Source organism: Lepidochelys kempii, chromosome 25 (assembly GCF_965140265.1).
Source record: "Lepidochelys kempii isolate rLepKem1 chromosome 25, rLepKem1.hap2, whole genome shotgun sequence".
Taxonomy (NCBI): domain Eukaryota; kingdom Metazoa; phylum Chordata; order Testudines; family Cheloniidae; genus Lepidochelys; species Lepidochelys kempii.
In genome coordinates, this window is record NC_133280.1 from 5,314,756 (window position 1) to 5,332,612 (window position 17,857).

Here is a 17,857-nt window from a genome sequence, read left to right on the forward strand (position 1 = left end):
GTCTGAATAAATCCCACAGGACGTGGGACAACAGCTCAGGAAAGGGAGGTTGAGAGCATTATTAATTAGAATTTGAAAAGCATTGAAACTTGGTTGGTTTTGTCATAACAATTCTCTTGTAATACTGTTTTAAAGTTAATATTGATGCCTATTTACCAGTCTCGTGTTTGGGAAGACCACCCTATTGTATCAAGTGCAGATAATTTGGCCAAATCACCCAAAAGCATAGCTTCTTCGCTCTTTTCAGTTCTGATTTCCACCTGGGAGTGAAACATTCTAACAACTCATCTGAAAGAAAGCACTGTAGTCCAGCAAGGAGAGCCTACATTATAGTGAGAGACTGTAGTGAGGGTGCTAGCAGCTATAGGGGGCTATTATCTATCACCAAATTAAAGTGTGGCATGAAGGCACTCTTCCCCCTTGACACAGATCTAAATCTTCAAATTAGCAGAGATCTCAAGGAAGACCACGACTCAGGCCTTTATGCCCAACAGTTGCACCAGTTTAATCAAAATCAGTTTTTAAAACAGATTTAGCTAGATGGATGCAAACCCCTGGGTGCATGCACTAAACAATTTACAACTGGCTTACATCAATGTAAGTTACTAAATCAATATAAGCCAGGTGTAACAATGACCAACCACACCATCCAGGGTCTTCTCTACACACAGAGACCTTGCACCAGTTCAAATGAAACCTGTTTAACTAGTACAAGGCGTGTGTGTGTATATATAGACAAGACCCTGGATGGTATGACAGGTCATTGTTACACTTCAGATTTATACACCCACCAGTCGGCATGAAAACACACTAACACCCAAAAGCAGAACGAAAAGTCACTTATTAACTCTTGACAGGAAAAATATACACTTCACCCTTTAAAAAGGGAGACTCTAGGCCATTCACTGCATGAAAAGCCTTCCATTAACACTGAACTGAACTGCATTTCAGAATCAAGATGCCCATCGGCAGAACTGAAGGCTCCCACTAAGCCCGGAGAATGGGACAGTGGCAGCTATGCAATCGCCTTTAATGCAATTGTAGAAGATCACTCCTTGATGATTGTTATGAACCATTCAGAAAGCCCATATCAAAAACAGCGGCTTAGAGGAAGGGTGGTGTCAACTTTACCTTTCACTCACCTTGTGGAGGGGAGGGGGCCGGAGGAGATTGTACATGTTCAGGCTGACATTGGGCATCTGAGTGAAAGACGCTAGCCCACCACAGGCTACTTCCCCAGCACTCCTACTCCTTGTCATGAACTGGCCAGCTCTGCAAATCAAGTAGGCAAGCCAACAGCCAAGCAGGAAATGACTGAATGCAAGCTTGCTCTCTCACGAGCTTGTGGTGTCTCTTTTGTTGATTATTTTAGCAGCAAAGTACGAGACGTGTAAGCTGGAATGTTCACTACAGAGATCAACTTCCACCGGTGTTAAATTACACCCCTCGTTTACTTTCTACCGAAACATCTCTATTTCCTTAAACCCCCCACCCGCTTTCAATATATCCTTCCGTCTTTTTCATTGTCAAGGTAAACTAAATAGCCCTGAAGCACTCGCACACCATACCGTGTTTGTCTTCATGGATCAAATTAAAACCTGTTGTGCTTTATAACAAATTAATACTTAAAAAAACCTAAACTTTATTTTTGAAGTATATAGAGGAAAATGTTTGTTCAAAAAACTGTTTAGAGATGGAGCTAAGTTCTGGAAGCCCCAAACGCTGCTGAAGTTCAGGGGCAGAAGAGCTGTAAGTGATGCCACGGGGACACCACTGGGCAATGTTTCTTCGTGTAGATTGAAAGTTTCCACACACAAGACTGCCAGCTCTGTCACCCAAAATCTCTCACTGCCTGGCTCCAGGAGCTCCTGAAACTCCAGGCCTCCCTCCATCCTGACATCCCAGTAGGCGACAGCGCGAGAGGTGGAAAAAGCAAGACATTTGACTGCAGTATTTTCTTGCTGAGCCATTTCCAGTAGCCTGAACAATACTCATTAACAGTTCTACCCAAGTCAATCACAGCGTATGCTGCCAGAGCTTCACCATCCCAGTGTGTTTTGGGGGTTTTCTTAAGAGCACTAGCACAGCCAGGTTTATAGGACTGGGACACTCCTACACATCTTGGGTGGCTTCAGTTAATCAGTATTGGAAAAGCTGAGATTTTAACCATTGACAAAGGCATAGTTAAGGGAGAAGGAATATGGGGGTAGGAGGATAAAAGGCAACAAGACCCTCCTGCATGCCACAGACTTTATTCTATAGAGCACCCATCCCATACAACTGTAACAAATGCAACATCCCTGAGCACAGAAAGCCTGTTGCAGCCACACAGCCCCAGAGTACACCAAGTATAGTGCTGGGAGTATTTTATTTTAATACTGAATTAAGAAGCCTCTCCCAGTTAGTGCCAACATTTCAGACATGGAAAGCTGACTCCCACAGAATCATAGGACTGGAAGGGACCTAGAGAGGTCATCTAGTTCAGTCCCCTGCACTTATGGCAGGACTCAGTATTATCTAGACCATTCCTGGCAGGCGTTTGTCTAACCTGCTCTTAAAAATCTCCAATGAAGGAGATTCCACAACCTCCCTGGGCAATTTATTCTAGTGCTTCACCACCCTGACAGCTAGGAATTTTTTTCCTAATGTCCAACCTAAATCTCCCTTGCTGCAATTTAAGCCCCACTGCTTCTTGTCCTATCCTCAGAGGTTAAGAACAACAGTTTTTTCCCCTCCTCCTTGTAACAACCTTTTATGTACTTGAAAACTGTTAAGTCCCCTCTCAGTGTTCTCTTTTCCAAACTAAACAAACCCAATTTTTTCAATCTTCCTTCAACGGTCGAAAAAGTTAAGCTCCACGAGGGATTACCTAAGGTGTTTAGGAGCACAAACCCCAGTGTCTTTAAATGAATCTGCATTCCTAAATCCCCTTGATGTTTTTGAAAACTCTCCCCCATCCTCCCAAACTCAGTATTTAGGCACTTACATAAATGGCCTGATTTTCAAAATTGCCAAGCACCCAGCAGGTGTTCAGTGCTTCTGAAAACCAGGGGTCAGACCCTCAGCTGGAGGAAGTTATTCCAAGCATTTATTTAGGTCCCTAAATATTGAGATAGGAGCCTACCTTTAGGGCCAAGATTTTCAAAACTGGGTGTCCAAACTACTGAAGTATACCAGCCCCAGCAGGCCCTCACTGCCATGCTACTGGAGATGAATGGGCAAGGGTGACTCAGAACGGGTACTTGTACCATCTACTGAAATAGAACAAAAGGGTCTGGGATTGTCAAAGGGGCTGAAGGGAGTCCAACACCCAAATCCCATTGGAATTCAAACTCCCTTCGGCCTCTTTGAAAGTCCCAACCAAGAGAATTAACCTTCTAGCTATTCATGGAGTTTCACCTCAGTTACACAACAGCAAAGGATTCCCGGACACGCACACACAAGGGATTATGGAATTAACATTGGTACTCAGAGCAGTAGCAGCACAATAGAACCATGAAAATACATTAAAGAGCATCCACGAAACTGACAACTCCCTTTGCTTTGGAGCTTTGGGTTTGTTTTTAACTCTGAAAAGAGGCATTAAGAAGGGGAAAAGACGACAATACCTGATCCTCCAAACTGCGTGCTCGCTAGCGTCGTGGGTCTGTTTTTTCCATTAGCCACTGGCAGAGGGAACATCTAGAAAAACAGGAAGATGAGAGAGAGGGAGAAAGAAGAGAGATTTCAATACGTTAGCTTTGCCGTGCTGTGGTAAGGGAGGGACGAGAAAGAAATAAAAGTACGGGGAGTGCAGAAATCTTTCCAACTGCTTTCTCAGCTGGTCGATATAGTAGGGAAGAAAGAGAGTGTGTGTTCCAACTCTGAGCTGGTATCTGTCTATTCCCAAGCAAGTAAACTTTTGTGTACACAGACCTTCCAATTTCTTTTTCATGAAAAAGCAGCTTCTGGGATATTTCTCATTTGCACTGGAAAAGAGAGGTTTCCTCTTCCCACCCCTGTGCTTAGGGCTCATTATTTCTTTCCCACATTATTACAGGAGGCAAAAAAATTCTAGGAAGATCACAAGGCCACAAAGTATTTGTTCATTCCCTTATCAATAAATTAGGGTAAAGGACGTAGTACCCACTCTCCATCTAAACAGAGGTTCACCCCACTCCCTCCCGCAAATTAAATTACACACGAAGACCTGGTTTATTTCCTCTTCTTTTCCCCCCCTCCTTATTTGGTGCTAACCTAACATCTTTCTAGGATATAGGATAGCAGCTACCATAGTGACTTGAGCTGGAGAAGACACTGATGACTAAAAGAAAAGGAGGACTTGTGGCACCTTAGAGACTAACCAATTTATTTGAGCATAAGCTTTCGTGAGCTTCAGCTTGCTTCATCGGATGCATTCTGTGGAAAGTGTAGAAGACCTTAGTATATACACACAAAGTAAGATCTTCTAAACTTACCACAGTATGCATCCGATGAAGTGAGCTGTAGCTCACGAAAGCTCATGCTCAAATAAATTGGTTAGTCTCTAAGGTGCCACAAGTACTTCTTTTCTTTTTGCGAATACAGACTAACACGGCTGTTACTCTGAAAACTGATGACTAAGCTACACATTTATTTGCTGCTCACCTTCAGTGCACCACAACCTTATTTACGACTCCAGAAGATTCTCCTCCCTCCTCTTCCCCTAGTCCCTCTTCTTTTGGGGGCCAAATGTGAACATCAAATAGCCATCCACTTTCCCTTTCCACCCAGAGACACTGCACCAGTGTAAATAAGCCAAGGTAGTGGACATTCTGCAAGAATCTGTAGACAGATAAGTCTGATTCCAACATTATGTAACACATGATCAGAAAGATTAATGTGCTTTACAGTATCTGTTATTTTAGCTACCTGTTTGCTACACTGTTACTGGTACAATTTATAGCTAATCTCCCTCTGCCAGAGAGCTTCCTCAAAAATACTGCATACCTAGTCAGCTAACTTGGACAAATATTTTTAAAATAAACTGGGTGGGTTCCAAAAATTTGTTGTTTAAAAATGTATATGCACCTGCCTGCAGCAGAAAAGAAAACATTCATTGAGCTTTGGCCAGTAAAACAACTAGTGGGGAAATGCTTAGTAAATTAACATTTTAAAATGTTTTTTAATACTAAACTCAGACACTTCCACCATCAAATCATTTACGTTATTTTTAGCTTCATAATGTCTGAATAACTCAAAGTTATAATACTTTAAGGATTAAACAATAACACTTTAAGAAAGAAATGCAGCATTTCATACCCTGACATATTTGATGCTTTCTTGTGACCAGGAAGTGTTCCTTCACACAGTTGTCTGCTCAGCTTTGGTTACTAATCTCAAAAATACAGGAGTATGTGGGGGAGATTTTTCAAAGGCAGAAAGACCAATTAGCCAATCAACTTCCATTGAAAAGCCATGGAATTTGGGTGCCCAACTCCCATACATACTTGTGAAAATATGTATGTATGCGTGTGCAAGCATGGACACATCCAACTAAAAAAATATCTAAACAAAAGGCTCACAAGACACTTAGATTTTCAGTGCTAGTAAAGAAATTCCTTAGAGCAACAGCAATGTTAGTTTATATAGAGTGTTTTTGTAGCCATGCTGGTCCTAGGATATTAGAGAGACAAGGTGGATGAGGTAATATCTTCTAGGTCCAATAAAAGATATTATCTCACCCAGCCTGTCAGTTTAGAGAGAGAGATTTTTAAAATAAGGGATACTAAAATGTTATTGTCAGAAATTCACTTCATTAGCCCAGTAAGACAGCAAGGGACATTGCCTTACTCCCTCCCCTGGAGACAGGAGAAATGTTACTTTAACTGAAATGGTCAGTAATCTTCATTTCTAAGAACTGCAAAGAAGCTCTCTGGGTTGTTTTTTGTTTGTTTTTTTTTGGGGGGGTGGGGGGGGAGCCCTTGAATTTATTGATATCGAGCATCGATTTGTACTTAAGCCACAGTTTGCTTATTTTTCATAAAGCATTTCTGCTTAATTGCTGATGCAACAACAAAAAACCCACAAGGTTAGAGTGAAAACACCAATGGAGAAAATGTCTAGTTTTGTTCCATTGTGCAATACACATTTTCTCTTCTACTTCTGCAAAAGGGGTCTCCCCCCAGCACCACTATTTCTGGCAATCCCCAACACGCCCACACACTGAACACACATGAATGAGGGATGCCTTCCCACCTCTTACCTTCATCTTCCTTAGTCTGTTTTGAAAGATACTGTCAGTGGGAGTCTGAAGTAACCCTTTCCTGCTCTCATTACCATAGGAATCAAAGAACTATCACTCATCAAAGCAAGCTGAGACTTTAAAGCATCACAACATTTGATAAATAAGGAACCGCACACTAATGTTACTTCAATACGAATTTACAAGCCATATATTATAGATAAAATGCAGGAAATATAATGCTTATACTGTCAACTTCTGTTTTTCCACAGTGAAGTGGGTTTAAAATCACACTGCTATGCTTCAATTAAGGGCATAGCGTAAATCAGATTAAGAGTGTCCTCTGCCTTTGTTAGTTTGTATCACTCAACAGCAAAATCTAAGTTCACCCACCCACTGTGAATTTCCTTTTTATTTTTAAATGTTACTTTAAAAATAAAATATTTAGATGGAAAACACAGTAAGCAATGGAAGGGTCTAAGTATCAAGCTCTTCCAATTTTGTAATCGGTTCATTACTTGTTCTTTGTTGGATTTGAACAACATAGGTTTAATGGTGTTATGTAAAATCCCCCGTCTTAAATTTCTGTATACAGTATTGCACAGATGCCTTCAGGCTCTTTGACAGATGACAACTACTTAAAGGTTATCCCCACAGATATCAGTGTCATTCTTGGATCCAATAAAAAACAAATCCAAACCAAGTGGGGAAAAAAATACAGAGATATATTTTAATGGATGGTTGCATCTAAGATACCAGCAACGTTCTAAGAGGTAAGCTTATAAGTTCATTTGTCCAGTCACTTATTTTATATGTGGAGCCCTACCAAATTCAGTCATACGATTTTAAAAATCGTAAATTTCATGATTCAGCTATTTAAATCTGAAATTTCATGGTATTGTAATTGTAGGGGTCCTGACACAAAAAGGAGTTGGGGGGGGGTGTGTCCGCAAGGCTATTGTAGGGGAGGCTGCAGTACTGTTACCATTACTTCTGCACTGCTGCTGTCAGCAGCGCTGCCTTCAGAGCCGAGCAGCGGGAGAGTGGCAGCTGCTTGCCAGGAGCCCAGCTCAGAGCTGCGCCCTCAGTCAGCACCCGACACTCTCCGGCCACCCAGTTCTGAAGGCAGCAGTGCAGAAATAAGGGTGGCATGTTAGGGTATTGCCACCCTTGGCAATATATTAACCGTAACAATATATTAATATATTGCCACCCTTACTTCGGCGCTGCTGCTGGCAGGGCGCTGCCTTCAGAGCTGGGCACCTGGTCAACAGCCCCCGCTCTCTGGCCACCCAGCTCTGAAATCAGCACAGAAGTAAGGATGTTAACCTTGCGATCCCCCTGCAACTCCCTTTTGGGTCAGGACCCCCAGTTGGAGAAACCCTGGTCTCCCGCATGAAATCTGTAGAGTATAGGGTAAAAGCAAACAAAAGGCCAGATTTCATGGTGGGAGACGAGATTTCACGGTCCGTGACGTGTTTTTCATGGCTGTGAATTTGATAGGGCCCTATTTATATGTTTATTAGCTGACAGATTTCAGTGATTTTACAGCCATTGCAGCCTATGGAGTTAATATATATTTTGAAAAATCAATTAATTTCTTTTAGGAACACTTTACCCAGACTTAATTTATTTTAAGTGAATTTTTCACCTGCTCAGACTATAACAAAGCAGCCATTAGTTATGTAGCTGCTACTCATGCATACTAAGTCCATTAAAAATATTCTATTTACTGCTATTAAAGAGCAATTCATTACGACATAGCAGGCCTTTAGTTCATAAGGTAAGTCTCAAATTAATAAAAAAGTTAAACCTGAAAGCTATTTTGGAGCACATAAAATATCCAACCATTAACTTCTTTTCTATTAGGAGGGAATAGAGGGGATTCCACTTAACAAAATTAGCAAAGGCATAAGTGTTGCTTTAAGAAAACCCTCCCAATTAAGGCTTTGTTTGCCTACTTAAATGTAAAGTGAACTTTATTACAATTCTATTCTAAACAAAAAGGAGTTTTTATCATGGAAATGCAGGCACTCTGCCTTCGCTACAGTGAGACATATGGCACTGCTTTAACAACACTTAGTGTTTTAACTTTAGGAAGTAGTTGAAGCTAAGTTTTAAGGAGCTCCAGACAAAAAAGTCTATCCATGCAAAACTAGCCAGGTAATTGTTACTCAGCTTTAGGAAGGTTGGACACAACTCTGCCTTGCACACAAAGTTTTACTCCTCATGGGGTGGCTGAATCCATGTGGTTCAGCATTTAATACAGAGTGCTCTCTTCCAGATGGAATTGTTTTTACGGTCTATGGTAAAGTCCTGTCCACACAGCAACTTACGACATATAGTACTTGGTATCCGCACACCATATGGTTAATACTCTATTAACAGTGGCAGCTAACAGCATTTCGCCCTGCCAGAGGCTTAGACTGGCACTCAGCCGCCTCCACATATCTGGTTTGGCACACTTCTGCAGCACAGACAAGACCCCTAACCATGCCTGTGTAATTGTTTGGCTGCTGCTTCTTTGTCCCAGCTCTCATCGCGCTACGACACCCCAGACTACGCCACACCAGAGGCTTGGTTCTTCCGCCGCTCTGCGTGTGCGCCCTCAAGGACTATTTCCCTACTAAGGCATCATGGGATAGCTTCCCAAATTTTCCCAGAATGCCCTGAGACAAGTGCAGTTAGGCAGCATGGAGATCCATGGACACACACAGTAGTGATGGCTGCTTGTCTGAATAAAGCTGGATGGCGTGAACGACAGCAAGTTAAAGTGACAAGCCACAAGCTAGATTACAAAAGTCCTGGCTGTGACTGCAGCCTAACTATGGCTGAAGCCCCTTCTGAAGAGGGCAAGTACATGAAGCCTTAGAAATGCCAAGCCACAAGCTGAACTATCATTAAAATTATAGTCTAATAAGGAAAATTAAATTTAATACTTTGAACCAATACTCAAAATTTTTCTGGGATGCCTTCTCCCAGATTTGTGATTCCCCTTCTGGCCCGCTGCCACGAATGCAGCGGTAAAAGCAAGCTTACAAATTCACTTGTATTTTGAGGCACTGAGCTCAGAGGCACTTGTAAAGAACTCTGATCTGCACACCCCAAAGCAGTTAGTCTACAGGCCTGCGAGTTTGGTCTGGAGTTGTAACTTCAGACCACTTAAATAGACATTACAACACTCTTTGCTTTTCACCGTTTACTGGCAAGTTACTTTGGTAGAAAGCTTTGGATGGGTGTTTTTGCAGTTTAATACATACCTAATTTTCTCTCTCTTTTTTTTTTTTGTGGTCTAAATCCTTCTCCCCAGGATAGGAGAGTTTACCTTATTTACAGTATTTTTCACAGACTAGGCTGCCCTCATATACACAACCATTAGTGTCAGGACAGAAAATTCACCCAAATGGGTGGCAAACACAGCTCAGAGCTGGTCCAGAAATCGCTTCTTTCCTAGAAAAACAGATTGAAAGCACTGGTCTAAACAGATGCTGCTGAACCACAAAGTCCTGGCCTCAATAGTTTTCACTCCTTTATCCTACTCTGACACAGATCACTGGGACACCTTTTCATTCCTGCTTATTCAGAGATGAAGGAGGGGAAAAAAACCCCAAGAGATCCAGACCATGAGACAAATAAGTTACATTCCAGTTACAAGACATGTGAGCACCCTGCAATACTCCAAAGATTTAACTATGTAACTTCTATACTATGCTTAACAAGTATCAGTACGAGCATTATCTACTAGCTAGTGAGTTTTATGTTATTGTAGGTTTTTAAATTCTCATTCTTAGTGGGATATTTATTATTTTTAGAGACCTCTTTAGGCAAAAAAGTATGTTCATGTCTGAGTGCGGATGGACACAACAGGCCCAATTCCAAAACTCACTAACCGATTCCCACTGACTTGACAATGCAGGATCAGGCCTAATTTGTTATGGAGATAACCCATTCCCAGAAACAGAGTTATGCAGGAAACTGTCTCAGGCCCCAATCCTGCAAGCCACAGACCCTGGTGCTCACATGGAGCCCCACTGACATCAAAAGGTCTGCACGCCTGCAGCTACCTATTCAAGTGTCATACGGACACAATGCTCCAAATTCCAGTCTCACACTGGATTGGCTCTGGTACAGTGATTTCAACAGTTACATATTTGCACTAATTTAAGAGAACAGCAATTTTACCCAATTTATTAAATCTTAGCTCCATATCAAAGTCTGGGCCCAGGGAGAGTTTTAGAATACAAAAGGGAAATGTGTTATTATAATGGCCCCAAACAATTACAGGAGTTGCAAATAAGGATATTTTCAAATTTGCTATAAACTAAGTTGCAAATAGTGGTTGGGAATTCTTTTTGGAAAGGAAGGAAGAGAAATAAGAAACTGTCCAATCTTGAACTAGATTATGGATATTGCAGTTCAAAACTTGGATCTCTCATACATACAAGCGAGCAGTGAATTCCAGTACACCTGCCAAAGGGAACAGAGACCTCTAAAGTGAGGGAGAAAAGAAGTTGCTCACCCTTCCCCAATGAACCCTGAACATATTTGTATTTTTGAGGTATAGCGTCGTCACAGCTCCCCTAGCAACTGTAAAAGATATTACCATTACTTTTTGATTAGATCAACCTCCCATCAGCTGTAGGTGGCTGAGAGAAGTTCATCTTGTCCCACCACCGTGGGAATTCTCGTACAGGTTAAGAAGAGAACACGTCATAAGACTACATGTGGATACATAGGATGCCTGTGCAATTTGGAGCTTCTTACTGATTTCTTAGAATAGAGCTAACTTGCAGCAGTTTTCTTATCTATGTTGTATCTTTGTGCTGGGATCCAGAAGAGATGCAGTGTGTTAACACAGATTATAAAGGAAATAAGGGGCAAGGAATTGTGACCATGCTCCCTTGTTTTGTACCCCAACAGGAAGAAAAATCAACACAAAGGCATCACTGACAAATAACTAAGTATACCCAGAACAACCCAGAAGAATAAGGTCTTCATTGCTATTTAACGGTTATTCCTTTCCGTGGAGCTGTGTTTTTCCAATTTGTATGGTAGGTTTGCTTATCTACAAAGCAAGACATGCCATGTGTCATTAGGGTACAGCACATGACAGAGGAACCAAGCTGGAGTTCGCGTTCAAAACAGTAACTTTTTCTTTCCACAGGTCACCCACCAATTACCATCAAACATCACATATAGGCCCTGATCCTGCAAACACTTACTCATGCACTTGTCTTTACACACCTGAGCAGTACCACTAACTTCAGTGGCACAATTCCCATGTGTAAAGCTAAGCATATTTGTGTATTTACAGGGTTGCAGCCTTTGTTTGCTACTACTAAAAGTGACCCCAAAAGAGCACGTACATTCTCTGGGTAACTTCTTAGCCACGATTACTTTATTTTTTAATGACCACCTCAAAATTTTACTGTAGAGCTTTGAGGAGTTTTTTGGGCGAGGAATAGGGGTACAGGAGTACATAATCTCTGTGAAAATATATATAGAACTGCTCCACAAAATTGCAAACTGACATAGAATAATCTGGAAGAACACGTATTTAACAATTTGGATCTGGGAACAGGAAAAACACAGCCTGATGAATTAACTGTTAAGCAAAGTCACATCCTTGCATCAGTTACATAGCCAAAGCTTCAGAAGTCATATCCAGCACATTTTGCTATGAGCATTTAAACAGAACAGACTAATGTTTTCTGCTTCCACAGAACTTCCCCACCCAAAGATCACCATGTGCTCACTGCAAGGAAAGTCTTTACTCCGTGCTGACCAGGGTCCCCCATTGCTTAACTTGAAGGGGGAAAAGAAAAAGAAAAAAGAACCAAGCTGCAGTGCACAAAACGTATCTGAAACCCATCATCTCCAATTTACCTCACTTTTCAGGCTCACATTCTCCCCCGCCCATTCTTCTAGATCTCAGGAACACTGGAAACAAATGAAGCTACTGTCCCTTTAAAGGCCCCCCTCAAAGGAGCTTGCTTACCATACTGAAGTCCAGCAGGTCACTGAGTTCTTTGTCTGTCCCAACTGCAGCCATTCTCTGCTGCTGCTGATTCATACTCCCACAGACTCAACAGTGGCAGTCCTAAAGAAAACCATGGGGGAGGGGAAGAGATATTTTAATGACTAGAGCAAACTACCCACCCCACTGATGAATATTTTAAAAAAAAAAAATCCCTTGCAAATGCCCAGCTTCCAACTTCTGCACCTCAGAACACAGTGAAAGTCCTCACATGGCACCCAGAGGCAGGAACAAGCCTTCTATTGACCAGACACACTTGTATGTTTGTTTTTTGCTGCCAATTCCACTAATTCAGACCAATTCTGTTGCTCCTGGCATGCAGCAAATGAAAAAAAAAAGTCAACTCATTTATCAAAGGGTTCAGGCAAGTTATCATTCAGGCTCTTGGCAGGTTTGGGCTTTTTACCCCTTCTGTTTGTGGGAGTTCCCCTCCCACTTGTTTTTGTCTATTTCTCTTTAAAGTTTAAAAAGGGCCTGATTTCATGCCCTCCCCCACTCCAGGGTGCAGAGCTCCCATTTTATTTTGATTGGAGCTATGGCTGCTTGGCAACTCTGAAAATCTAGCCCTTAGGTAACAAGAATTACCTACCAAAAAGGCAATAAACTCCCCACAAAAGATGGAGAAAATAAAGTTAAATAATTATTTTCACCTTCAAAGAGGTTTCCAAAAATAAAACCCTTAAAACAATCTTGCAAAGTAGGTAAATACTGTTCTGACCAATTTTACAGATTGTTTTTTAAAGGAAGATAGCCAGAGAGATCAAACCCATCATGTCAGGAAAATATTTCTTCAGGAGTAGAAATGGAGGCAGGGGATGGGATAAAGAATTCACTCTTCTTCCTCTTTAAAACTCAGTTATAGCTATCAAGTGCAGCTAGACAATAATTTAACTCATTCATCACAAGTTTAATATTTTTATACACATACAAAACTCTGTATTCCAAAATATTCCGAGGAAGCACTGGCTCATCCATTACATTTCAGTGAGGTTTAAAAAATAAATATGCTGAAATCGATCCAGCACATACAAGACCTCTGCCACTATTAAAAAAAAAGCCAAGGGATTTTTGTTTTTTTAAAACCTGTCTTTGTGTCATCAGTGCATCCGGCAATTATTTTTAAAGCAACTTTGAAAAACATTATTCTCCCTTTCCCTCTGCCCAGTGGGTACTGAAAGAACAGCCCTCCTCAGGCAAGGAGTCCCCAGAGAAGCAAGTCAAAAGCAAGACCTGGAGGGCTGGGTGTGAAGGGGTCCTGCTCAACCAAACCCCAAAACCCAACTCTCACCTAAGAAGCTCCAGACAACTGCAATTCTCCGAGGGGGCTGGGAGCAACAGACAGGGTTTTATTAAGTTCGCAGAGGCAATTTATACAATATGCCCACCAAAAAAAATGAAATCTGTACTTTTAACACCCTCCTAGCCTTTAAAAAAAAAAAGCCAGTGTCCTGTAAAGCAAAAGCCCTGCCCTGATCATGTAACAGAGGGAAGGTTGGGGCTGTTTTTGTTTGCTTTGGTTTTGTTTTAAAAAAAAAAAAAACACAACAAAACTTGAATGTGTGAGAACGACCAAAAGTGTGCATCGTGCAAAACGTTTTTAATGGCTTTTTCAGGGCTGAGCCATGAGCGTTGGGGGAAGGGAAGAGGGGCTAACAAGTGAACAGGATTCGTGTTTCCCTCCCCCAACCTCCAAGCAGCAGCCAGTGCAAACTGCAGGCGGGCGGCCGGGAGGGAGGGAGGGAGGAGGGGGGGGGCCCTCTGCCTTTGAAGCAAATGGAGCTGCTGGAGAGTGTTATTTTTCAATCTGAAATCATTCACAGCAGTTTTCCCGCTGCATGCCAGCGGAGAAGCCCTTTTCCCGAGTTAACACACAGCAGATGTTCCCCTATTACCCCTCGCCCCACGCACTTCAACCTGAGACTTTCCGAGTTTCTTCCACCAGAGCCGAGGTGCACCTTATTGCCTTTGGACAAAGGCTCCTCCACCCCCACCTCTCTCTCCTCTCCTCCCCCACCCCCCTCCCTCCCTCCCTCCCCAAAAGCGCTTTCCCAAACTCCAGACAGGGCCTACCGAGCGCCTGCTGCTCGCCCGCAATGCAACACGCAGGGACAGCCCGCCCCGGCCCCGGCCCCGGCCCCCCACGCACACGGCCCCCCGGGAGGGCGAGGGCAGGAAGGGGCACGAAGGGGAGAGCCGCCTCCCCCGCCGCGCTTCCAAGCAGAAGTTTGCCAACTACGGGCGCGCGGCAGGAGAAACAAAACCCCGCGGCAGGCAGCGGGGGCCCTGCACGGTCCACAGCGGCCTGTGGAGATGGACCAAAGATTTAATGCGAAGAGTCCCTCTATGCCCCCCCCCCCCACACACACACACAACTTTCCCATCGTGGTTTGGGGCGGGAGGGGGAGATCATGTTCTCACTCCAAGCTCTTTAAACTTGGCTGGGAGAGGGGAACAATGAACCTTCTTCCAGCCAGCTGCTCTGCCAGACCCTCCTTTTCACAATACTCCCCCCCCCACCCCCCCGAATTTAAACACGAAAAATGCACAAGAGCCTAGAGAGTTATTCCACTTACTACCCCCCCCCCCAAAAAAAAAAAACACTTTTATCCTTTGCTAAGTAAACACCCTACAGAGCCAGGAGGAAGTTTGCAGCAGTCCAGCTGGAGGGGAGGGGGGATTGTGGCCACTGGAAAGCAGCCCCCCCCCACCCCACCCCACCCCACTTCTGCCAGGCCCTTCACTCACCCAGCCACGCTGGGCTGAAGTTCACAACAGCTCTTGAGCGAGGGGGAACAATAAGCCCGTGGGTAGCAGCGGCCTTTAGAGGGGTGTTGTGGGGATGGGATTGGAGAGGAGCCCCCCCCGCCCGAAGCCAGCTCCACGCACGACCCCCCCCCTCCCCGCACCCCACATACCCTCCATACAAATCTAGCCTGCAGCCCCAGGATGGGGTCAATCCGCTCCGTGCAACAGCAGCCTGGAAGAGGGGTGTCGTCGTCGTCCCCCCCCCAAACCAAACAGCCCGCTCGACAGGGCCCACGGGGCTTTGTCCCCCCCCCCCCCCCCAGAAAAACTCGGCCAGTTGCCTCCCGACCAGGGGGACCTGGAAATGGGGCGGGGAAAATGAAGGCAGAAAAAAAAAAGGGGGGGGGGGCAGTGAACTCCCCCCGCCCCAAAACCAGCTTTTCCCGTGTGGCTGCCTAGAAGGATCCGAGACGAAGTTCCAGCAATTCGGGGGGGGGGGGCGCACACACGCTAAGCTCCATGGACACAGACCGGGGGGGGGGCAGAAAGGAAGCCCCCCCCCCCCCAGAGCGGAGCCGAAGTTTGCATGAGTCCCGGCGCGTGTGTGGAGCAGGGACAATAAGCTCCATGCAGCAGGGACCCGGGGTGGGGGGGGGAGAGAGATAGGAAGAGCCCCCCCCCATATACCAACCCTCTAAATCCGCCCCCCCCGGCAGGCGACGCGCCCGCCCCCCCCCCCGAGAAAGGGGGGTTTTGCACTTCGGAGGAGGGGGGGCTCCCTACCGCAGAGGCCGGGGGGGGGGGGGAGGACGCCCCCCCCCCCACGGCTGAAGTTTGCAGCAGTTCTGCTGGGGGCGGCCGCGCACCGAACTCCCCGCAGCAGGGGCCGGGCGGGGGGGGCCACCCCAAATTCCCCCCCCCCCCCAGGATTTTTACCTGCTCAGGAAGAAGCGCCTCCGAGGGGGGAGGGGAATGGAGCCCCCCCCCGGGCGCTGCCGCCGCCGCCGGCGGCCCCCGGACAAAGCGGCTGCTGCCCCCGCGCCGGCTGCCTGGGGCCCGCGGCGCCCCGCTCCCGTCCCGCCCGGAGCCCGCCGCGGGCTCTATTGTTCTCGCCCGGCGGCCGGCGGACGCGCTCGCTCCGCATGGGCCGCGCGGCTCCTAGCGCCGCTGCCGCTGCTGCTGCTGCTGCCGCCGGCTCCTCATCGTCCCCCCGCGGCGCGGGCGGCTGCTGGCGCTGGGGCGGCCGCGGACCTGGGAGCCCCCCCGCCCCGCCTGCACATCGGGGCTGCCGCTGCTGCTGCCGCTGCGGGTGCGGGTGCCGGGCGCCGCCTCCCCCCCGCCGTATCCTTCCGCCGCGGGCCAGCTGCGCCGCGCGGGGGGGGGGGGGGGGCGGGGCCGGGCCGGGCGAGGGGTAGCCCCGCTGTCACCCCTCCCCCTCCTGCCAACCCCCCCTCCCGCCCCTCCTACCCTGCCCCCTCCCCAACCCCCCCGCCCCTTCTCTCCTGCCCCCCGCCAATCCCCCCTCCTGCCCCTTCTCCCCTGCCAACCCCCCCGCCTTCTATTCCTGCCCCCTCCCCAACCCCCCCGCCCCTTCTCTCCTGCCCCCTTCCAACCCCCCCTCCTGCCCCTCCTACCCTGCCAACCCCCCCGCCTTCTATTCCTGCCCCCTCCCCAACCCCCCTGCCCCTTCTCTCCTGCCCCCTTCCAACCCCCCCCTGCCCCTTCTCCCCTGCCCACCCCCCCTCCTGCCCCTACTAACGTCCCCTCCCGCCCCCTATCAAACCCCCCTCCTGTCCCTTCTCTCCTGCCACCCCCCCTTCCTGCCCCCTTTCTTCTATTCCTGCTCCCCCTCCTGCCCCTTCTCTCCTGCCCTCTACCCAACCCCTCCTCCTGCCCCTTGCCCCCCTTCTTCTATTCCTGCCCCCTCCCCCAACCCCTCCCCTTCTCTCTGCCCGCCACCCCTACCAAATCCCCTCTCCTGCCCCCTGCCAATCCCCCCTCCTGCCCCCTCAAACTCCTCCCCCTTTTCTCCTGCCCCCTTTCTTCTATTCCTGGCCCCTACCAAACCCCTCCTGTCCCCTCTCTCCTGCCCCCTACCAAACCCCCCTGCCCCTTCTCTCCTGCTCCTTTCTTCTATTCTTGCCCCCACCGAACCCCTCCTGCCCCTGCCTTCTATTCCTGCCCTCTGCCCCTCCCCTTCCTCTTCTCCTGCCCCTTCTCTCCTGCCCCCTTTCTTCTATTCCTGCCCCTCTCCTCCTGCCCCTGCCCCTCCCCCCTTTCTTCTATTCCTTCCTTTCCTGCCCCTCGCTCTCGCTCTCCTTTCTTCTATTCCTGCCCTCTGCCCCTCCCCCTTCCTCTCCTGCCCTCTGCCCCTCCCCCTTTCTTCTATTCCTGCCCCCTTCCCCCCTCCTGTTCCCTGCCCTTTCCCTCCTGCCCACGTCCTGCCCTTCTCCCCTCTTCCTCTCCTCCTGCCCCCCCTTCTTCTATTCCTGCCCCTTCTCTCCTCCCCCTTTCTATTCCTGCCCCCTGCTCTTTCCCCTTTCGTTTTTTTCCATCTCCTCTCCTGTCTCCCTCTTCTTTCTACTCTGTTCTTTTCCCCGCTTTTCTATCCCTTTTCCTGTCCCTTTCTGTCCTCGCCCCCCCACACCCTCCTGCCCTTTTTCTCTTTCTTTCCTCCCTCCTCTCTAGTTTCCTCTCTTCTTTTTCTCTCTTTCCATTTGCCCGCCATACACGCTTTAGGGTTTGTACAAATTATGCCCCCCCCCGCACTCAGAGATGCCCCCCCCCGTGGGAGTTTTGTAACTTTTCATTTGTGGGGCAGCAGCTAGGGGAAAGGTGGGGGGTGAGTTGGGGAAAGCGGAGTGTCCCTTGGG

The 17,857-nt window shown here is 46.9% G+C and overlaps 1 protein-coding gene across 9 annotated transcripts in view; it reads right to left on the reverse strand.

Moving 5' to 3' along the window:
* The window catches only part of TCF3 (transcription factor 3), a 126,670-nt gene extending 110,394 nt beyond the window's left edge, over positions 1–16,276 (reverse strand). For 2 of the 9 annotated variants that reach the window (XM_073323788.1, XM_073323787.1), the window contains exons 1-3: positions 15,921–16,276; positions 12,201–12,302; positions 3,609–3,681 (exon numbers count right to left, since the gene is read on the reverse strand). In XM_073323788.1, the coding sequence (XP_073179889.1) occupies positions 3,609–3,681; positions 12,201–12,275 (148 nt within the window). In that variant the 5' untranslated portion in view covers positions 12,276–12,302; positions 15,921–16,276. Of the gene's footprint in view, positions 1–3,608; positions 3,682–12,200; positions 12,303–12,425; positions 12,504–15,920 lie in introns of those variants that run through there. The other 7 variants (XM_073323786.1, XM_073323784.1, XM_073323783.1 and 4 more) reach the window with 4 other exon arrangements.
* Positions 16,277–17,857: the final 1,581 nt, after the last annotated feature.